The sequence below is a fragment of the Pan paniscus genome, chromosome 13 (genome assembly GCF_029289425.2).
Source record: "Pan paniscus chromosome 13, NHGRI_mPanPan1-v2.0_pri, whole genome shotgun sequence".
Classification (NCBI taxonomy): domain Eukaryota; kingdom Metazoa; phylum Chordata; class Mammalia; order Primates; family Hominidae; genus Pan; species Pan paniscus.
The window spans coordinates 21238541-21261573 of record NC_073262.2 but is presented as its reverse complement, the minus strand read 5'-3'; the positions used below and the strand labels follow the sequence as shown (position 1 = coordinate 21261573).

At 51.6% G+C, this 23033-nt stretch overlaps 1 protein-coding gene across 1 annotated transcript in view; it reads right to left on the bottom strand.

Annotated features, from left to right (window-relative positions):
• The window catches only part of STEAP3 (STEAP3 metalloreductase), a 42088-nt gene that overhangs the window by 12930 nt on the left and 6125 nt on the right, over positions 1-23033 (bottom strand). The window contains exons 2-3 of the mRNA XM_034953936.4: positions 6835-7334; positions 4620-5147 (exon numbers count right to left, since the gene is read on the bottom strand). Of these exons, the coding sequence (XP_034809827.1) occupies positions 4620-5147; positions 6835-7326 (1020 nt within the window). The 5' untranslated portion in view covers positions 7327-7334. The remainder of the gene's footprint in view (positions 1-4619; positions 5148-6834; positions 7335-23033) is intronic.

Here is a 23033-nt window from a genome sequence, read left to right as displayed (position 1 = left end):
TCCATGAGATTCTCAGCCAGCCTATTAAACAACAGTGTTGTGCTCAGAGCTCCCTGGTGACCAGTGGCACACATGGCTAACTGGAACGCAGATGTAACAGCTCCCCTAGTAAGTCTCTATGTTTAGAGATGATCAAGTTCACCACCTTCTCCTTGACAAGGCCAAGGAAAGTGTTCATCAACAAGAGATGGAAAGACAGCATTCGGGTGTGGGATTTCCCTCTAGGTTGCAGGTCAGACGCTGAAGGACCAGTGAGGCTGCATCATTAGCCCCTCTCCATGTCTTCACAGTGGGTGATGGATGGGAAGAGAGTGGTACCAACTCACTGCCTGCCAGACTCAGAGGAGGAGGGGGTGGCAGGGTGTGGAAGGGCAACCTTGGGGCATAGAGACCATAGGCCTGGATTCTGACGCTGACTCTGCCACTGGTGGGCAGTCATGAGACCCTGGGCAGTCCCTTTCCTGGCTCATAGCATCATTGTATCTTGCTGTGTTACTGCAGGACTAAAAGCATTACGTTTGTGGAATGAGTAGCATGGAACAGGCACACAGTGGGCTCTTAATGTAATAAATGGCTGTTGTTCTTAGTGGCAGCAAGGCAGTTAGACTAGTTCTTGCTCCAAGCTCTACGTGCACTCCTCTGAAGATGCCTGATATTGGCTTTGTGGTGGCCAATTTAAAAATCAGTCACTCAGTGAGCATGCGCTGTGAACCTGTGCTAGGAAAATCAGTCACTCAGTGAGCATGCGCTGTGAACCTGTGTTAGGAAAATCAGTCACTCAGTGAGCATGCGCTGTGAACCTGTGTTAGGAACCATGGACCCCAAGGTGTGGAAGACCCAGTCATGGACCTCTGAGTCGGGTATGAAGTAGTGTGTAAGAAAAATAATAGAAGTATTTACAAAATGCAACAGATTACAGAGGCAGGTATGGGGAAGTAAGGGGATAGTCTGGGGGAGCTTAACAGAGGTAGGGTTTTGAAGGAGGAATAGGAGTTTGCAAGCTGTCAAGGTGTCCTGGGGTGGGTGTTCCAAGCCGAGAGGAATGAGCTCTGCCCATTTAGAGGACAGTATGGGACCCAAGTGTTGACAAGTCACAGGAGAAGGGGAGATGAGGCTGTGGAGGGAGTCTAGCTGCATAGTGAGGGTTCTACCATTATCCCAAGGACACTGGAGTCACTGAATCTTTTCAGCAGTGACATGGTCAGATGAGAGTTTCAGACCATCCTGTGCCAGCCATGTGCAGATGTAGCTTGGGGTGAAGGTAATAGGAGAACGGGGTGAAGGTAATAGGAGAACAGTGTGCAGGTTAAACATTTCTTTGATTTTGATCTTTGAGTTTGATGTTGAAATGTGTATTTCCAGGGAAATACACAAGCAAATCCAAATGCCCTGTACAAATATCGGTTATTGTTGGTAATAATACTGTCTGTAAACATGGTCTCAAAGGTTTTCTCTACAGCTGGCATACACCTTTGCCTCCTAATCTGCAGACTCAGGGCTGTAAGGAAATCTTGGAGGAGTTTCTTGTGCCTAGACTAATGTGCTCCCTTGACCCAAGGGCCTAGTGGGCAGTTGGGGTGGTGAGTGGCCATGTGGGGACCCTGTGGTGAGGTACCCATGGGCTGGCAGCAGAAGCCACACATCAAGCCTGAGCCACCCAGGAGGCCCTGCTGTTTGGGGCTGAAGGCAGAACAGCCTCAGGTGCCCAGGCCCAGAACCGCGGGCATGGCTTACCATGGACCATCCAGAATCTGCTTGGATGTGTCCAGGCTTGGGCACCTCCCCATATCTGGGCTGCTGTGTGTCAAGCCCCTGCCTCCCTCTGACCATCCACCCCGACATACCCACATCAGCCCTGGTTTTGCCCTTAAGAACTCTGCAGAACAAGTTTAAGCCCCTTTGCATGAGAGGCCTTCGGTGTCTCTGACTGATCTCGTCCTGCGGGAGGGATGGTTGCCTGGCAACCTCACCAGGGCCTGCAGCCCTAAAGATTTTTGGGACACGGGGAAAATTACCTTGCATGCGCCCCTCTGTGCCCTGGTATTTGCATCAGGGCAGAATTGGGTTAACAGAATATCAGGGAGAGCCTTGGCAGGGCAGAGAATTTAGACAAAGGCAGTTGAAGGGTGGCAGGGGAGGGAGGGAGCAGTGGTGTGTCTTTTGCCCTGGGGGGTAGTGGGCACCGTCACCGTCTTTCCCACTGCTGCTGGAAATACCTGCCAGCTCAGGGGAGAGGGAGTGGGCTCCTCCATGCAGATCTGCCCCATCCTGGGCAGCAACATTGTACTAGTCCCCAGGGAGCCCCGCAGAGCCTCCTGCCAAGGGGCTGGTGCTTTGTAGAAGTCAGTAAGAAAATATCGTCAAAGAGCATTGAAAACATTAGCACTAGGAGAGAGCTTGATCTACACATCAGGGCCTCGAGGACAAAAGAGGGGCGGTGACTTGCTCAAGGTCAAGATCTTTGTTCCAGTCAGCGATGCTGGAGAGCAGGAGTCCAGGCTCTAGCCTTCAGGCCTCCACACCGCCCCCCACCAGCGGAGGCGAGAAGCCAGATGGTCTGTATCTTTCTTACTCCTTTCTGTGGCCCCAGGGCCTGGCAGAGTAGGTGCTCAGTGAATGAGTGAATGAATTACCTAGTTCTGAAATCATTTACTCAATTGTGAATTTGGTTTGCCTGTAGAAAGCAGCGTGGGTATAAGCATGGATCTGGAAAATAGCTGGATCTGAATCCCAGCTCTGCTGCTTACTGGCTGTGTGACTTTGGCCAAGTTACTTGACCCCTCTGTGCCTCAGATTTCTCATCTATGAAATAAGGATATAATAGCACCTGGCCTACAGGGATGAGATGGGGTTAAATGAATTCACAGTGGTGTACGAAGCTCTTAGAATGGTTCCTGGAACACAGCGAGCTCTTGTTAAGGGTTCATGACTGATTTCTTCCCTTCCTCTCATTTCCATCAAGCATCTTGCTTTTCTGCCTGAAGTCTGGGGTTCTTCCTTTGTCTTAGGAAATTCTGAGCCCACAGATGCAATGATGCCGGTATCTGTGGGTGGCAAAGGACGAGGGCAGTCGAGTAGCTGCTGGCAGAGAAGCAGCAACCCTGACAGTGAGTAGGGGCTGAGGTCTGTGGTTCTCAGGAGGTGCCCAGCCCTGCTTCCCAGTCCTGCCAATCCCCCATCCTCGGAGGGGATGGCCCTGTGCTAGGTGTTTAGGGGAGGGCCCAGCCTCACCAAGGTCCCTGCATTCTGAGCAGGAGCAGGAGCTGCAGGGGCTGCCAGGCTGGAATGAGGGGTGGATGAGAAGTGTCTCACCAGCACCTGGGCTGAACCCTGTTGGGTGACTAGCGTCCAGGAGTGGGCAGGACCTATGCATCAACCAGCCCCGGGGCTGGGCACTGGAGGTGGAATTAATTTGGAGAAAATAAAGACAGTGTTGCTTGAAGATGTGAGCTTGGGACTAAGAATCAAGCCCCGTGAGCTTGTGGACCAGGAGGGAGCATCAGGGGCCTGTTTCTGTGGGCACAGGTGCCAGCTGATGTCTGGGTCCCCACCTGGTGTGGCCTGAAGGTCCTCCACTTCCCAGGAATCCTGCTGGCAACCAAGCCCCATATGGATTTTCTAAATGAATGATTAATGCCACCCCCAGTAAAACAAACAAACAACAACAACAACAACAACAACAAACCCAAACCTGGAATGCTCACTCCTGCAGCCTTCTCCATCTCAGCTGATGGCAACTCTCTCTTTCAGGTGCTCAGACCCAAACCCCAGAGTCATCCCTGATCACCCACAAAACCCTGGGCCCATTCCAGCAGCAATTCCATGCACTCCAGCTTCACATGTGCCTTCAGGATCTCCTTGCTCCTCCACTGCTCCCACTGCCTCCAGCCTCCACTGCCTCAAATCTGGGCATATGCACGGCCTCCTCGCTGGCCCCAGCAGCTAGCTGCCTTTGACCTCCTACAGTCTGTTCTCAGCCAAAAACCAGAGAGAACCACTTAAAATGTCAGGCCGATCAACACCTAAATTCAAACCTTCACCAGCTCCCTATTTCACTCAGAGCCTAAGGCTGAAGCTCTTCCTCTCAGGCCTCGCCTGCCACCCCCTCCTTGTTCAGCTTTAGCCACATGGGCCTCCTGGCTGCTCCTCCAACGTACCAGGCACACTTCTGCCCAAGGACTATGCCCCGTGGCCTGCAACATCACCCCAGCAGGCCACCGGCCCCTCTCCCCTCCTTCCAGCTCTGCTCACATAGCACTCACTCTGCAAGTCCTCCCGGACCATCTTCAAACCTGCACCCCCACCGCCCACGCTTGCTTTCCTTTGCGCCTTAGCACTCCTGATCCTCTCAACGCCCACTATGACTCACTGCTGTATTTTGTTTAAGTCTGCCCCAACTGGGCTGTACCCATGGGGGCAGGAATTTTCATCTGCTTTGTTCACTGATACTCAAAATCTTGGGCAGGAGGATGTGGGTGCTGCCCCATTGGAACAGAATCTGCAGTTGGCACCTGGTAAGGCTGCACCCGTGGGTATCGGCTGCACCTGGTTGGTGGGGGAGGGGTGCTGGACAAGCATGTGCTGAGTTGCCAGAGGGAGGAAGGGCATGGGGTGGGTACCTGCTTGACTGCCAGGTTGACCAGGTCGTAGCGGTGGGCGCGGCGCAGCGGCAAGCAGAAGCTGTAGAGGGCGTGCAGGGCGGCGCAGAAGAAGCTGAGCAGCCCGATCTGCTTGCGGTGCTGTAGCCAGTGGTCCAGCCAGTCGGGGAAGCGCTGGTACTTGGTGCCACGCCGCAGCTGCAGGGCAGCCGCCAGCACGCCGGGCAAGTACACGAGTGACAGCAGCACGTAGGCCACGCACGGCAGTGTGGTGTTGACCACGGACACGGGCAGCTTGAAGAACTTGTTCTGGCTTTCCTGCACATAGGGCTGCAGAACGTCCCGGACGAAGTTGTAGGCATAGAAGCAGACGAAGAGCCCCAGGGCCAGCAGGGTGGGCACCTTCCAGGCCGGGAGGAGGCGCAGGGGCATAGCCTCCACCTCCCGGGCTGACGCCAGGGATCCCATGTCCACGGGCATGAAGCCCATGGCGAGCGCCATCTCCGAGACAGCACGCCTGGCTTCTGGCTGGTCACCGCAGATGGGCACCTGCGGGAGAAAAGTGGGGCAGTCAGACAGTGTCACGGGCCACAGGATTGGGCAGGGCCTCACTGAGCAGCTGAGGAAACCGAGGGCCAGAGGGGCAGGGACTTGTTCAAGTGAGCTGCCAGTCAATGGTACAGGTGGGAGCCAATGGGGTTCTAGCTCCCAGGCTAGGGGTCTTTTCTCTGCTGCCCAGGCCTCCCAGCCTCTGGCCCAGCTGCCACGCCAGGCCAACTATTCAAAGAGGGAAGCTGCAAACAGTAAGCATCTTGCCCAGCTCGTGGACATCAGCAACCACAAGCAAAATGCTCATCCAGGTAGTCTCCATGGGCCCCCAACATGGCTGTCTCCAAGGCTGTGGCCTGCCCTGGGAGCCGCTCAGCAAAAGAGTTTTGCGTATGGTGCAGAATGGGCAGCTGTGGCTGCAGCTCCATCCCTCAGTTCAGAATCGTCCCCCTTGATGATGTCCCTCGGCTCAGTAGAGCCCTCAGCCAGCACATAAGGCCTTCTACAAGCCAGCTCCAGCCTGCCCTCTCCGCCTTGAAGCCCGCTGCTCTGACCCACGAGGTCCCCCTGCAGGCACATTGCAGTCCTCAGATCCCAAAGCACCCCGTGGGCCTTGTTGACACTGCGTTGGTCAGTTTAGTCTCCAAACACAGACTGAACACCTACTCTATGCTGAGCTTTACATATATGATCTCTCAGCCTTGCCATGAGCCCTCAGGTAGGTACTATAGTCTTCATTTTTCAGGTGAGAAAACTGAGGTCTAGGAGCATTGTTTCTTATCTCTGTGCCTTTTCAGATTGTTCCCTCAGACTGGAATGCACTCCCTGCTCCCTGAGCCTGACAGCATGAGGTGGGCCCAGGTCAAAGCCCTCCTCCAAGTCTTCTCCAGCCAGCTTGCTTGCTCCGTTCCCTCCAGGCCCTGCATCCAACACTCTCCACTGTTCCTCCTGGTCCATACCTGGGAGTCCCATGATGCAGCCTGCATTTAAGGTGCTGTAGTCAGGTATGGCTGGGCACCTTTAAACTGTCCTACAGAGCCTGGCACCTGGGCTCGACTCACTGGTGGAAGTTCTCACACATGGAGTCTGGCATTCTTTCGCCAAGAAAATGCATTAAAAACCAAGGTGGCATTAAAAACCACCTTGTCTTGGTAAGAGCTCCTCGTGGCAAGAAATGTATGCAGCTCTAGCTGTTCCGTGGAGCCATTATCTAGCCCCAGAAAAACCTGCTGTTGACTTTTCTGAGAAATCAGTTCTTGGAAGCCCTTAGAATAAATACGATAAAATTTGAGACATGCCTGCCTTCCTCAGGGCCCGGTACATAAGTGTGTTACTTTCCTCCTTCTGAGTCCAATTCTAAAAGCCAAGTCTCTCTCCTTCTTGGCTCCAAATAGCAAAAAGCCATCAACCTTTTCCTCCTTGCCCTCTAGGAAACCCTGTTACCATAGCAGAAAGAACATGGGTTTCAGATCCATAGGAACTGGGTTCAAATCCCAACTTACCAGCTATGGAATTTTCAGTAAGATCACTAATATCTTTGAGCCTCAATTTCCTGTTCTGTAAAATGGAATTTTGCAGTGATGCAGGATTAGTTATGATAACATATCAAAAAAAGCATGCTGGCAGCACTCGATGAAAATTAGCCATTTATATTTATTGTTATGGATATTATTCCCCCAGAACCTACCTGCCTGTTACCATCCCTTGGGCCAGCCTGCAGGGTCCAGGCAGAGATGACATTGAAGGCCTTGACCACTGTGCAAGTGGGGAAGAGGGAGGCCAGGTACTCAGCATTGGACTCACGATGCTGAAGGTGCTCTTGCTCTGTAGGGTTGCTGACATCCACCAGGATCTTGCCCGCCAGCTGGTCACTGAGACTGCACAGTGAAGAGTAGTGCTCCCGGAACACAGCCACAAAGATGACCTCCGGGGAGCTCACTGCCTCCTCCTGGAAAGTCACTTGGGCCGCTGAGGGGAACAGCCCGGCTGTGCGTTTGGGGTTGCGGCTCCCCACCACCACTTTGAAGCCAGAGCCCACCAGGCGTGTGGCCAGGGAGCGGGCAAAGTCCCCGCTACCCAGGATGCCCACTTTGGGGGCCTCATCGGGGACCTTGGCAAGGCTACTATCGCTGTCCACCAGGTGGAGGCTGATCAGTGGCTTGTCCATCTCTTCTGGCATTTTGGTGGCTGCAAGAGAAGTCAGGAACCTGGTCAGTGGAGGGCTCCTGGACTGCCCCTTCTGCCACCTCCCTCCTCTTATACATCGTAACTACACGGCAGTCAGACATTCACCCAGCAGGTGTTCACCGAGTGCTACCACGTGTCAGCACCAGGGGAACAAGCTGAGCACAACACAGCCCCTTCCCTGGGGAGAGCACAGACTCAGGAAGAGCAGGGAGGACTTCTGCCCTCCACCCTTTGTCCCTCCTGCTGAATTATTTCCTCGGGAAAAACTGGCAGAGTGAGAGTGCTGGGAAAGGGGACTCTGGAATTTCCATGACCAATGTGATGCAGTGCCATACTTCTTTTCAAAAGGATTAGGCAATGGACAGTGTCACTAGCCAGGAGGGACCATCTAACCCCAACCTCACCATCGCTGGGTGCTTGATGACCAGGAAGGGTGAGCATGTCCCTATGCTTGTCTACATTTTGCATCTTGGAGCAGTTCTTCTTATGCTCTCCCTGAAGCATGGTGAACAGCTTGAGGGCAGGGCCTCATCTCGTCTGACCTTGGTCCTCACTGTGTATCATAGCCTGGCACGGAGGCAGTGCTCAGCGTTTGCTGAATGAATGAATGAATGAACACCAAACCCTGATCTCTGAGGGCAGGACTGAGAGACAAGTGAATGGGCCCCTAAGATAGAGTGGGTGCCCTGTGATCTTCTTTGCTGAGCCCAAGATATGAGTGGATGTGGAGGAAACCCTGAACTCGGGCCATCGGTCTACAGTAAACTTAGATGGAAAAATTATTATATATTAATTGTCACCAACTTCTAACTAAAATTTGCTATTTCCTTTAAGTATGAAGGTAGGCAACATAATTTTTCATTAATACTGACCAAGATCATATCATGAATTTACCTGTAAATAATTTATCCTAATACCATTTAAATTGAGCACGAATTTAAAACTATGCTAGCCAGGTGCAGTGGCTCACACCTGTAATCTTTGCACTTTAGGAGGTCAAGGCAGGAGAATCGCTTGAGGTCAGGAGTTCAAGACCAGCCTGGGCCACATAGGGAGGTCCCATCTCTAAAAAAATAAAAGAAAAATTAGCCAGGCACAGTGGCACACGCCTGTCGTCCCAGCTACTCAGGACATTGAGGCAGGAGGATCGCTTGAGCCCAGGAGTTGAAGACTGAAGTGATCGCACCACTGAACTCCAGTTTGGGTGACAGAGCAAGACTATCTCAAAATAATAATAATAATAATAATAATAATAATAAAAAAATAAAATAAAGTAAAAATAAAATTATGGGAGACATTATATCTGCCACTAGAGCTTGTCATTTAATGTGCTAATAAAGAAGCATGCATAATGCTACTGTAGTCTTTTTTAAAAAATATTTTCACTGTGTTTCCATATAATATATTTCATTTGTAACCCTAAGCTATTTTGTTTGGTGCATGTAAGAACATTATTCTGAGCAGAAGTCCACAAGCTTCACTAGCCTACAGTTCCACAGGGCTTAAGAACCCCTGCCCTGAAGCAGCAGAGCAGCTGGGGTGGCTTTCAACACCCTCCATGGGCGTCTGCCTCTTCCTACTTTTCCACAACACTCTCCTGGAACCTCTGGACACCTGACCAGGTGAGGGAGTGGATCCAGGGACTGACATAAAGATGGGGCAGGGGAACCAGGAGGCTGGGCCCGGCTCCGCTATGAAGCAGCTGTGTGTCTTCAGACAAGTCTATGTGCCTCCCTGGGCCCCAGCTTCCATCTTTGTCAATGGAGATCACAATCTCTGCTCTCAGATGACAAATAATGCAATCTTAAGAGGTTTCTGAAACTGTGATTTTTCCTTTTATAAGGCAGCAGCAGCAGCAGCAGCAGCAGTTCCTATTAATGGATGCCTACCATACACCCATTGCTGCTGTCAGGCCTTTCCTCGGGTGATGGGCCTCCGGTCCTCACAAGAACCCCAGGAAGTAGATTCAGTTATCATTCCCACTTTACAGAGGAGGGAACTGAGGCTCAGGGAGGCTCAGGAACTTGTTTCAGGCAGCACAAATAATTGAGGGGAGGAAGAGCAGGAGGCAGGTCTGTCTGCCTCGGCAGTCAGAGCTTCACTCCGTCTTACTGCCCAGACAGAGAACAATGAGCTTTCCAGAGATGTCCCAGAGAGCTGCAGAGCTGGGACCACACTGGCTGGGATGAGAGGCCAGGTGGGTGGAAGGGGGTGCATTCTCAATGTCAAGAGTCAGGGGACATGTGTTCCTGTCCTGCCTCTGCCAGCATGGGAAACTTCCTTAGCCTCTTGCTCATCTTTAACATGGTTTTGAAACATGGCCCTGCCTGTCACAGGATAACAGGGATTGGCTGAGCTGAGACGCTGAGGGGTTGCTTTTGTGGGGATCATGCTTTCCGAGTCCACAGATGGGGGTGGCACACCTGCACAGACATGTAGGCACCCGCCAAGACACTCACGCCGGGCACAGCCACCCTGCGAATAGGAGACAGTATTTTCTGCCTGGTTCTGGGAGCGTTTCCTGGGTGGTGGGCTACATTTTGTAGGTGACAACGGGCCTCCTGACCCATCCTATAGTGAGTCCACGGCAGGCGGGTCTGCACCAGGTCCCTACTCAAGGCTGCTCGGTCCAGGAGCCGGGCTCTGGAGCCAGTCCGCCTGGATTCTGGTCCTGACTCTGCCTTATGTTAACTGTGTGACCATGGACCTATCTGTGCCTCAGTTTTCTCAGCTATAAAAGGGAGACCATTGCAGCACTTCCCTTATGGGCAGGTTGTAACAGTAAATAAGTCAATTGTGTGAAGCACTTAGAACAGTGCTGAGCACATCATAAGCACCCAGCAAACGGCATTCAGTAATCACTAAGCAAACACTGGCTGCCAACAGAAATGAAGCTCCATGCCAGCAGCAGGGCCCAGGTGGAGGGAGGGCAGAAGACCCTGCAGGCACCCCTTCAGCCCCGGGGAAGGAGGATGAAGAGCTGAGTGACAGTTATGTCAGCCCAGGAGCCTTGCAGATGGCCTCAGGGCTCGCAGGCCAGCATCTGCAATTTGGGCCGAGGTGAATTCAAATCCCTCTTCTCCTGTGGTCGGGAGGGCCAAGGCTCCCCTTGTGGTCAGTCAAGGCTGGGACAGATACACCCAGACCTGTCCCCAAGCACAGGGAGACACAAGCCCCGGGGAGTTTTGCCCTGATGGGGAGGAAGAGTAGCCAGCCTGAGGCCCCCAGACCATCTTTCCAACATTTGCTGATGATTTGCATGATCCTAAGTAGGAACCCTCTGGACAGAAGCCTCTCCTCTGTCTCTGCCCTCTCTCTTCCCGCTCCCTCCCATCTCCTGAGTGACTTTGTGCTGAACACTCCTAAGCATATAAGGATGAGTGAGAAGCGGTCCCACCCTGAGTGCTTACAATCTAGTGTGGGTTGGGGGAAAAGGGGCTTGAATAAGACCCATCGCCAATGACTGGACATAGGGCAGCTAGAGACAGAGCTCAGGAATGGCACAGGTATGGCCCAGGCTTTTGCCCAGGGGGCAGCTGAAGGGGAAGCCAGGACAGCTTCATGCAGACATGCATCTGATGATCCCTGAAAAACCTCGAATGATTTACCTCGAAACAAAACTGAACCAGCCCAAAGTGAAGCAAGGCGAGAAGATCCAGATTTTGAGTCCTATTTTTGTTGAACCCCAAACCTAATCACAGGTGGGAAGGGATTGCCGGGGCTGGGCCTTGAGGGTGTTGCTCAGAACCTGACTTGGCATCTGCTCCCTTCCAGGGAGCTGACATGGAGGCCGCTGCAGCCGAGGGGAGCTGGTCCCACCTCTGCCGCTAACTGGCGCTGGGACATAGGAGGTCCCTGGGCCTCTCTGGGTGGCTTCTCTAACAGGAGCTGCTGCACCAGCTCAGCTCCAAGCCCCTTTCATCCCCAGCAGTCTAGGGTGCTATAAAAAGTCCTAGACTTATGGTCCTAAGGGTCCCTGCTTTTCAGCGGTAGGATAAATGCAAACTAAACGTTAAGCACCTCCAAAGCTTCTCTTGCCACCAAAATGCAGTCTGCAACAGGAAAATGCCAGGTTGTAATGCTGCCTTGTACTGCTCCCTAGGCGGCCTCTTCTTGACCTTTCTGATGTAGGGACAGAGCCACTTGGCTGGGAGGGGTCAGGCAGGTGGTTAAAGGCACGGGCTGTGGGTGGGGCTGCTGGGGAGAAATCATGGCCTCACATGCCAGTAGCTGGGTGCCTTTGGGTGAGTTACACAGCTCCTCTGTGCCTTAGTTCCCTCACCTTTAAAACGGGAACACTAATTATACCTCTCTAAAGACTGTTTGAGGATGAAATGAGTTAATATGTGTAAAAGCTCAAAGCTCATTTCTGACTGGTTGTGTGTGCACTTGTGTTTCCTAATCTTGTATGCGTGTGTGTGTGTGTGTGCACGTGTCCTATTCTTGTGTGCATGTGTGTTGTGTGTACTCTTCTCTAACTTCTTCATGGACAGTGGCCACGTTCAATTCTTCTGCCCCCTCCTGATGCTCAGCATGAACCCTCCTGCTGAAGGCTGGCAGGGGTTGGGGGCAGGACAGGTGGTACATGTCTTGGAAGATCCAGAGGCCTGTCCCTGCGGCCTGAGGTGAGGGTGTGACTAACCCTGTCTGGGCCCTGGCTCCCTGGGGGTTCTATTTATAGAACTGGAGAGGGAGCAGACGGGATCAGATTGCAGCTCTGTGGGCCGAGGCCTGTCTCCTGCATGCAGACCTGCCTGCCTCTCCTCCCAAGCTGTGGACAGAACTGCCATGGAGGATCGGGTGTCCTGGTCCCCTCTGGGTCTCTGCCCAGGCTTGTCTGTCCCCTCCTTCTTCCCGTCAGGGCTACAGCCTGTGTTTATGGCTGGGAGCCACGCCTGGCCCATGGGCCTGCCTGCCAGCTCCTGTCTGCTCTTGCGCAGGCCACTAACAGTTGGCCACATGACATCCACAGCCCCATGGCCTCTTCTTCATGGACACCGATCACCTTTCAGACATGAGTGGCCAGGGCAGGCTGTGGCCACGGAGGGTTTGCTGTGAGGTCGGTATGGATTGAGGTGCTGGGGCCACTGGCAATCAGAGGCTGGCTGTGGCACCCTGCAGCCAGATGGAGTGGGGGCGGCCTGCAGGCCAAGAACGGGGTGCCTCGCACGCCTCCCATGTGGGGACTGACTGAGCAAGGAGAGAGAAAATAACCCAGTTCTTGTCCTCAAGCAGCCTACAGTTATCTTCAATATTTTTTTAATTTTTGTTTATTTATTATTTATTTATTTATTGAGACGGAGTCTCGCTCTGTCGCCAGCCTGGAGTGCAGTGGCGTGATCTCGACTCACTGCAACCTCTGCCTCCCAGGTTCAAGCAATTCTCTTGTCTCAGACTTCCGAGTCTGAGTAGCTGGGACTACAGGCGCATGCTATCACGTCCAGCTACTTAATTTCAATTAAAAAAAAATTTTTTTATCTGGTCAGTAAAATTACATTTGGGGGCACATGTTCCTATTACTGCTCTATTTCTTTATAAGTAAAATACTTTTAAAATGTACACTTATGCAGCAGTGCCCTATAACGTTGTATGTGGTATAAGTAATATGTAAACAAATGTAGGTGCAAGGGAGGCTCTGTATGTCCTCCCTGCTCCCAGGGAATGAGCCTTAAGAAGCCCCGAGGAAGTGCACACACACCCTGGAGACCTTTGCCCCATGGGAGGGCCAGGCAGTGGACTAAAGTGTTCAAGGTCTCCTGACAAGGGCACTGACTTCGGACAGCGGGGACTGGGAGGATTCCTGCAGGAGGTGGGCCTGAGCTGAACTTTGACGAATTGAGAGTGAGCCCAAGAAAAGCACTTCAGAAAGAGGGGCCTGCATTGAGCAAAGGGGGCCCAAGATAGCCCAGAGTGCAAGGACCCATCAACAGTGCATGTCCCTGGGTGAACGAGTATGTGCCCACAGCCAGCACCAAGGCTCAGCAAGCCACAAGTGAAAACATAAATTCTTGCACACAGCCTGGCCAACATGGTGATACCCCATCTCTACTAAAAATACAAAAATTACCTGGGTGTGTTGGCACGTGCCTGTAATCCCAGCTACTCCGGAGGCTGAAGCAGGAGAATCGCTTGAACCTGGGAGGCGGAGGTTGCAGTGAGCCGAGATCGCGCCACTGCGCTCCAGCCTGGGCGACGGAGTGAGACTCCGTCTCAAACAAACAAAAACAAAAAAATTCTTGCACAGAACTCTTTTCTAGACTGAAAACGTGTAGAGAGGGAAAGAGGAAGGACCTGGATCTGGGGTCTACTCTGAGTATCTTCTCACTGGGAGGTACTGGACACGCCAGTCCTTTCTCTAACCTGTTTCATCAAGTGTAAAATGAAAATACCGATTTTCCCTCAAGGGCATGAGGTAGCCAAGGGCCATATACACCTGGGGCATTGCTCTGTGGCTGGGATGTTTCTGGGAGTTCTTCCCCTGTGGTCTTTTTCTCATGTGCTCATTGTCCACCCCCCGCCCCCACTTCCCTGAGCTTTGGGAGGGCGAGATTGCTGTGTGTTGTTCCACATGCACCCAGAACCCCACACCATGCCTGGCACACTGTAGAGGTTCTGTGCATCTCTCTGCCTGACTGCGCACACCACTGGAGCCTATGTAGCCTCTGGGGGCAGAAATCCTTCCAAAACGCAGTACAAAATCAGATCCTCATCCAGCACCCCAGGGATCACCCCAACCTGCCTGGGGTTGATCTTCAGTTTTCACAGAGCCTTTGTGTAAGCTCTGCCTCTTCTCTCATCCTCAGGACTTTGTGGGCGCTGTCTGTCTGCCTGCTCACCTCTTAAAGCCCCCCAGGTCCTGCTAATTCGCTGCTGACGAAATTGAAAGAGCACAGCATCGAGAAAGTGCAAAGCCAACTCAGAATGGAGAAAAGTTCAGCAAATCATATAACTGATAAGGGGACCTGTTTCTAAATATCTGAAGAACTCTTACACCTCGGTATTAAAAAGACAAACAACCTACATAAAGTGGGCAAAAGACTGGAAAAGACACTTCTCCAAAAAAGATATACAAATGCACATGAAAAGATGTTCAGCATCATTAGCCCTCAGGGAAATGCAAATGAAAACCACAATGAGATACCACTTCACACCCACTGGGATGGCTACAATGATATATTTTTTTAAAAGACAGGGAGGATGTGGAGAAATCAGAACCCTCCTACACTGCTGCTGGGATTGTAAAATGGTGCAGGCACCGTGGAGAACAGCCTGGGAATTCTTCAAAACGTTAAACAGAGTTTCTATATGACCCAGCAACTCTACTACTAGCAATATATCCAAGAGAAAGAAGAATGTATATCCACACAAAAACATTTTCACCCATTATTCATAATACCTAAAAAGTGGAAACAATTCAAACGTCCATCAACTGAGGAATGGTTAAACAAAATGTGGCCTATCCATCCGGTGGACTAATATTCAGCCATAAAGAGAAACTAAGTATGCATCCAACAGGGGTGAACCTTGAAAGCATTAAGTGAAAGAAGCCAATTACAAAAGGCCAGACATTACATAATTACACTTATATAAATGTCTAGAATAAACAAATCAATAGAGACAGAAAGTAGATTAGTGGTGGCCAGAATGGGGGATTTGGAGAAAATGGGGAGTGACTCCTCACGGGTACACCATGCAACTCACCATTTGAATGGGTGAATTGCGTGGTGATGTGAGGTGTAGCTCAATAAAGTTATTTAAAAAGTTGTTACTTAAAATAAAAAAGGAAATTGAGGTATGGCAGACCGCTACTAGTGTGTGTAAACCAAGAGTAAACATGTTTTGGATGACAGCTTAAGCACGCTCCATGAGCCTATGTCACTGGATGGATTTTGTAACACCAATGTTGGTGGCTGCTGTGGTTTGGAGGTTTGTCCCCCAAAAACCTCGTGTTGAAATCTGATCTCCAATACTGGAGGTGCACCTAATAAGAGGTGTTTGGGTCATGGGGGTGGATTCCCTCCCTGGCTGGGGGGAGGGCAGAGGAGCAAGTAAGTTCCCTGTTAGTTCTCATTGTATTAGTTTCCTCGAGAGCAGCTTGTTAAAAAGAGCCTGCCACCTCCCTACCCTCTCTCTCTCTCTTACTTCCTCTCTCCCCAGGTGATCTCTGCACACATGGTGCACATGAGGAAATGGGGCTCAGGAAGGTGAAGTGACTTGCCCAGGCCACCAGCTAGCAAGTGGTCAGGTGGGATATGAATCCACCCCTCTGCTGGGCCCTTGCTGGCTGACCTTGCAGGTTACTAAGGTGACTGATCCTGAATAAATCCAGAGCATTCAAATGTTTGTCTTCCTTTTGAAAAAAACCTTTTTTCTTTACAAATTCCCCAGCTTCAGGTATTCCTTTATAGCAACACAAAGACCACACTAGCACAGTGGCTCTGCAACCTTCTGAAGTTATGTCCTATTTGTTTTCCACATAATTGAGGTTCCTAAGCCCCGTGACCTCTGGACAAGTGAGGCTTATATAATCAGTACCATTACCTGTTGTTGTTGTAAAAATGGTGCCTTGGGCTAAACTGTCCTCTTGGCCTTTGCTCACACAGCTACTTCTCTGCCATCCATGCAAGCCATTCCAGGGCCCAGGGGATGATGTGTGTGTGCCAAGTGCTGGGGTCTGAGGTCCACCCCACCAGCTCCCAGATCAGTGAACAGGGCAGATGTGTTCCAGGGGGAGTGGGGGAGGCACCATCTGCTGCTCACCCACATGGCTGAGGGTTTATAGAAGGATGTGCAGGTGGAAACATGCACACAGCTGCAGATCTGCTAAGTGGGGCATTAGTCCCTCTTCCTCCTAAAGTCATCCCTTCCCTAACCAGGCAGAGGATCATTTCAGCCCCTGGGTTTCTCTAAATAACACAGCTGAAGCCACAATTGGTCACTGAGAGCTTCCCTAGCCAGGCCAGGCCACTCCCCACAATGCAGCCAACAGGACACGGGCTCAGCAAAACGTTAGAACACTCTGGGTTTATTCAGGATCAGTCACCTTAGTAAACTGCAAGGTCAGCCAGCAAGGGCCCAGCAGAGGGATGGATTTTCATATCCCACCAGACCACTTGCTAGCTGGCGGCCCGGCCAAGTCACTTCACCTTCCTGAGCCCCATTTCCTCATCTGCACTATGGGCTGATGTTCCTCACCTTAATGAAGTGTAGCAAGGATTATATGAGACAAACAAAGTGCTACGCTCTGGGCCTGTTAAATTTACTCATTTTTAATTTTATTCCTCTCTAGGATATTTTGTAAATCTTTTTGTCTGGGTAAAGCAGAAATAGATGCACCCAAATCAATACACAGTGTTCTCTGCCTAATGGAAAAATTTACTTTAAAATCTTCTAAAAATGTGCTCTAAGATAATGGCCAGGAGGTACATGCCCATTTCTCCCCAAGACAATTGGAGGAAAAGACCTGCTACTATTTGGGACTTGGGAGTGGGAAGAAGAAGGGGGAAGAGCAGAGCAGAAGATCTGGGGTGGAGGGAAGAGTAGGAGGGCCTGCTGCTCAGGGCCACAGCCCTGGTGGCTGGGCACTGGGGCACTGGGGTCAGCACTGGGCTCCTTGAGCCCTCTAGGGGATGCTGGTCCCAACATCTGGTTCCCTGCCAGGGACAGTCATGCCACTGGGGTCTCCAGGCCACTTACCCTTGCAAGGATCAAGCCTATACCAACTGCTCCTCTGCCTCCATGGCCCTCCAGAGCAATACGTCTCACTGGACAGTACTGTTTTCTTTCCTGTCTATCTTCTCCCCCACTGCAAGCTCCTCAAGGTGAGAACTAAGTAAAACTCCCTTTTGCAAACCCCAGCACTTAGGACACATCAGGTCAAACTTGAGCTGCATCAGGGTCACCTGGAGGACTGATGAAAACATATTGCTGGGCTCCACATCCAGAATTGCTGGTGCTGCTGGTGTGGGGACCACACTTTGAAAACCACTGCAGTAGCTGCTAAGGAAAGGGCTGTGGACGGGGTCAATGAACTAACCACTCACTTGCATGCAAGAGAAACTCAGTTTTGACTTTTTTTTCTCTGGGTCTTTACAGTTGGCCCAGCTCCCAGCCCACTTGGTCCAGAAAGTCCTCCCTGCTCACGGGGGCTTCGAGTATCCATGCTGTCTCTGAGCTCCTCTAGGTCTTGAGGGTCACAGGTATATGCTCTGTCCCTACATACCCCTTGGCTGCCCAGAGCTGGGTCTCTCAGGTGAGAAGAAGGCAATCAGAGTCATTGTGGCATTGTTAGCTGAGTCAATAAAACAAACCCCATGGGGACCACTCCCTGGCTACATGTGGGTCATTAGGCCCACTGCAGGCTGGGGAGAGGAGCAGTTCTAGGGGACCGTGAAGATCTTGGGGATCCAGGAGCCCTCTAACACCCTGACTGGGAGGATATTCCCAGAGGACAGAGTTTCCTGGCTGAGCAAGAATCCAGATGGCCTGCCTGCCATCCAGGAATCTCTCACTAGCATGCTTTGACAGCCCAGTCTGGGAGAACTGCTCACTGGGACAGTTCATTACTACCCATCGCCAGCGTATGGGAAGGATGATGGTCAGTGCTGGTTGGGAAGGGGAAGAGGAAAGCCCAACAGTCAGCACCAAGGCCAGGGGCTTGAAGCAGCGGAGGGGGGTGGGGCATGCTCAAGCCCTAGGGTCCCTATGCTGCACAACTTTAGGAGGTGCCATTTACATAGTAATCCCTGTGGAGAGTGCCCTCTGGAGGTGTGCAGTGCACAGCCTGTGCAGTTCTATGCAATGGTCCATCCTGCCAAACCTCCTCTGAGAAATTCTCTTATTCGTTATTCCCAGAGTACCTGCTGTGTACCCAGCATGAAGCAAGGCGCCGGTGGCCATGCAGGTGGCCAAAGATGACCTGCCCTCTTAAGGCTCTTAGGAGAAAGGCCAGCTACACAATGCAGGAAGAAGCAAAGTGCTGGAATGAGGGGATGACCGGGCGCTATGGAGCCAGGGAGGAGGGCTTTAGTTTGCCCAGGGAGGCCGGGGAGCTGGCTTGTGGGGGCAGCCAGCTCCCTATGGGCCGGTTAATCCAGCCAGGTTGGAGGCCATCAGGCAGTGGCAGCTGAATCCGCAGCTTCAGCGTCTGGAGCTGGGTGGTTCCTTGCTTTCCAGGGAGACCTGGAGCTGCACAAACCCTGGGACTGGTGGGTCTTGTGGGCTGTGGCTGCCCCCACCCCTCCCCTTGTTATGGCACAGGATTTGCTGAATCAGGGATGGGCCTCATCCCTGCTCCTGGGCAGGGCGAGCCATGGGGTTAAGGAAAGGGCAGAGTTAGCCAAGACACACAGAGGCAGCTCAGCATGTCTGCCATGGAGCTCGGCCTGCCTCACATCACCTGATTTTTGGGCTTAGGGATGCATGCCTTATCCTGGTTTGCCCAGCTGCCGCACTGCCTTTTTCTGGAAGCCTCTGAGGTGCCCTCCCCTGTCCCTCAGTGGCCTCTTTCTTTGGATTCCCAGGGATACTGGAAATCGGCCTCCACCCTCTAACCGCTCTGCATGGGAAGAGTCATGCAGCCACTTCCCAACCACCTGCCATGGGCCAGCTCCAACTTTTGCAAGAGCTGTGACTTTTGCAACAGCTTTGATGTTCGCCAGGGTCCCAAGAGCTCAAAAGTCTGGTCCAGGCAGCCCGGGGAGCAGCTCCTGGCCTCCACCTGGGCCTAGGACAGGGAGGAGTTCACGCTCTGGGACTAACTCTGCACTTTTTGTCACATTAACGTTGGCTGCACACACTGGTTCTCTTGTCTGTCACCTCCTTGGATGGGGGCCAATAAAAAACTCATTTCTGTGCCTCTAACACCTACCGGGGCCTCGCACGCAGTAAGTGCTCAATACATTTTTGTGGTTTGAATGATTTAAGGACTAGATTCTAAGGGGAGTATTTGTGAGTTGGGAGGGGAGTATTTGTGAGTCATAGCTGTTCTTCCCAGAACCTAGCTGGGGCTCTCTTGTACTCAGTGGTGATGAAATAATAATACTATGAGTTTCTAATCCCTTCTGCAGCTTGGTGACATTGTTAGACCTGGCCAAGCATTTCGCTATTTGATAAACTTAGTAACACTGAGGACTTATGCAAAGATGAATGTAAACACTGGAAATAAATATTAACAAAGAGACTGCTGCAGATCTGGTCAAAGTGAAAATCAAACACCAGATCTAAGGTGCATTGAGGTGCAGCCTGGTATGGGGGTACTCATGGAAGGAGGCTTCAGGGATGCTGAGTCAATGGCTTCAGGGTTTTTGGAGGCTCCTGGGCCAGGGCATGGCAACCATTTGGAGGGGTCTGCCCAGTCCCCATTAGGTGGGGGTGTCAGGGCAGGTGAGGCCCAGCTGCTGCCATTGGCAGATGTGCTGTCTCCTTGGCCCTTCCAAACCTGGGTCTGCCTGATCTATGTCTCTGGCCACTTCCCACCCAGAGCTCTTGCTTGCTTTCTGCTTAGGTTATAGGCTTAATCTTTTTGCCTGGGAAGTGCCTTCCCCGCAAGTAGCAAAATTCAACAGGAAGGCCCAGTGCCCTTACAAGGCAGAATGAATTTCCCTGCCTCTGGCCCCTTGGCTCTGCAGCACAGGTAACAGGATGCAACTAGCATACGGTGGTGTGTACTTTCCCTTAGAGGTCCCAGAGGTAGGTGGTGGGGGGCCCTGCTCCCCACCATCTCGATCACCCCTCCCCACATGCTAATGTTAGTATTAAAACTAACACCCTTGGATATGAACAATCTACATCTCCCAGTCAGGTAAAGTGAATAACAGCTTCTGCAAAGTCTTTCCCATTTTATGGATCTGAAATTTACAATATAAGTCAAAAGCAGGGCACATTTTATGCAAATAAGAAGTTTTCAGGGAAGTCCCCCACCCTGTGACTGCCCCATGTAGAAACTCCGGGCCTCCCCTACAGCATGAATTCCGTCTTCCCCAACAGAGAGGAGCGGGGCAGGCACATCCCAGCACCTAACAAATGCCTAGCATGGGCACAGCTGCAATAACCAGGAGTCAAATGCAGAGAAGTGCCAGCGAGGTGAAGTCGGGGATCGTGCCTGCGGATGTGGGCACAGGGTTTGACCTGCAGGAGGCTATAATTCCTTCTACTTTGCAGAAGAGAAAACTGAGGCCCAGTCAGGTTAAAGGTCCTCCTCTGGGCCCCGAGTTGGCTCTTGCCTGCCCCGGATCCGCTGTGCCCTGGGCCCATCCAGTCCCTGCATTCAAGCTGCCTCTGGGGTGGGGAGGGTCTGCGGCTCATTGCTCAGGATGTGAGTAACAGCCAGTCACCCAGTCAGCACCAGACTCTGGTGTCTTCTGCTTTCTTCTGCTTCAGTTTTCTGTCTCCTCACTGAGCTGCTCCAACTCATACTTTCCAGCCCCTAATTCTCAGGCTGTTTCTGCAAATCCAGGGCTGCCCCCTATCCTAGAACCCCTAGGCTTCATTCTTACTGGGCCTGGGGTCCAGGAAGCCACACCTGATCCCAGGTCCCTTTTGCTATCCCACCCCTAGCCTCCCACAGCTGACCTGAGGGCAGAGAGGCCAGAGGATGCCAGTCTCAAATCATAGTTTAAAAGCTCGCTTATAGCCACCCACATCTAATTGGTACATTTCTATTTTCCTCTGTGGGCATTTTCCCTTTCTGATGGACTCTTACAAACATTTTACTGTTATATTTCTTGTAATACTGCCTGGAATCATTATTTAGACATCATTAAAAAATTATTATATTTTTAAAAGGAAGGCTGAGAAGTTCCTACAAAAGAGAATACAGAAAACTCAAGCACACTCGAGCCAATCCCCACAGAAATACACATGCGCGCAAGTTTCGTCTGATGGAAAAGAGTTTATCATCACACCACTTTGCAAAATAAAAGTGAATGAATAATTTAGAGAGCTTTTTACAAACAGCTAGATTTTCAAATCATTCTAGAAAAATCTGGTTCAATTATTTGCAGCAGCAGTTCCGTGCTAAACCAATGCAGAAATGGTTACCAATAAGAAAAATTTACAATTCCCAATGGGCCTGCATTCCACAGAAATGCATCATAAACATTAACATCCTTAAACACACACACACACACACACACACACATATGCAACTGTGTGTGATAAATCCTTGAACCCCTGAAATTTAAAAGCCTCCTGACTTAATAACCTGGACTCCCTTTCCTCCAAAGGGGGCCATGAAAACGTGCAGCTGATACATATTTCCCATTTTATACTGCACTTTTTGCAGCCTGTTCCAAGGCAGTACAGATCTCTGGGAGGTGTCGAGTTCCTCGGACCTCCTGGAGATTCAAGGGGCACCCTCCAGCAGGGCAGGGGTCAGGTGGTGAGGGAGCTGGTGGGAGGGGTTTGCACACGACCCATGCCCCCTTGGATGTGCGTCCTAGCCAGACTTACCAACAGCAGGCTGGTGCGACATCCGGCTGACGTGAGGGTCTGAGGCTCTCAGGTCACTCGACAGCCTCACCGTGAGGTGAGCCACCCTTTCTGGCTCAGTCTCCAACCAGGACAGCCTGGCTTTGGTTTTGACTCTTGGTTTCTCAGGAGGCGAGGGGCCTGCCAGCGGCTTGCACAGCCAGCTGCCTCCCCCAGCCTGCACGCCAGCTCTTGGCCACAGGGACTGGACCGGGAGTGGTGACTGATGCTTGGTTGGAGAGTGCACTGAGAGAGCGCAGCTCTGGCCTGCTGCTTCCTGCTCTGGGAGGAAACCTCACGGGTGATAATTAGTGGCTCAGACTCAAGTCTCTTTGCTACAGGAACTGAGGTGGGACGACCAGTAGAACCCAGGATGCATAAAATGAATAAATGTCATCTAACGCGCGCACACACACGTGAGCGAGAGAGAGAAAGGGAGAGAGGCGTTTACTCTTCGGGATACAAAGGCAAACATAATGGCTGCAGAAAGTGGCAATTTATCAATTTCTGTGGGGGAAATTTATTGCAGTCACCATGGCTGCCACTGGCTTAGTGATAATGCTCTCAGCATTTGGTGCCCACAAAGGCTTCATTGTCATCTTTACTTGCTTGTCAGTGCTCACAGTGGGGAGAAAGACAGACAGACAGACAGACAGACCCACAAACAGGTGACAGCACTTGTCTCCAGGGCAAAGCATGGACGGGGGCTGAAGAAGACACAGGCATGTTTCTGCTGGCTGGGGATGGCTTTTCAGTGGACCTTGGAGGCCACACCGGCAGCCCAAAGGAGGCTGGAGGTTTGGAAGCTTTTGCATTGTTGAAGTGAATTATGTGCAAGCCCATTCTTAGGGATAAGTGTATTCTATTGTTTTCAACTTGTTTGGAACCTAGTGATCTTGGAATAGGGCACATCTAAGTATCCCGGGCATCTTTATCTCAGGGCATCTTTATATCAGATCCCCTAGCATCTGATAAACAGGTTCTGGGCAGGTTTCCCCTATCATCACCAAACACCAAGCCAAGGCCTCATTGTTCTCTGACTGCTGTGGCCCCCTGGGTCTCCTCTCTCCTACTGGAGTGAAAGCTCCTGTCGGCAGGGCTAGATTCCTGAATCTCCGTGGAGTCTAACACAGGCCGGTAGGCAGGGACTGACTTCCACTACCCCTTCTTCCAGTCCCTGCCCACTCCACCCCCACCACAGCCAATGGCATTCTTTCCATCTCAAATCTG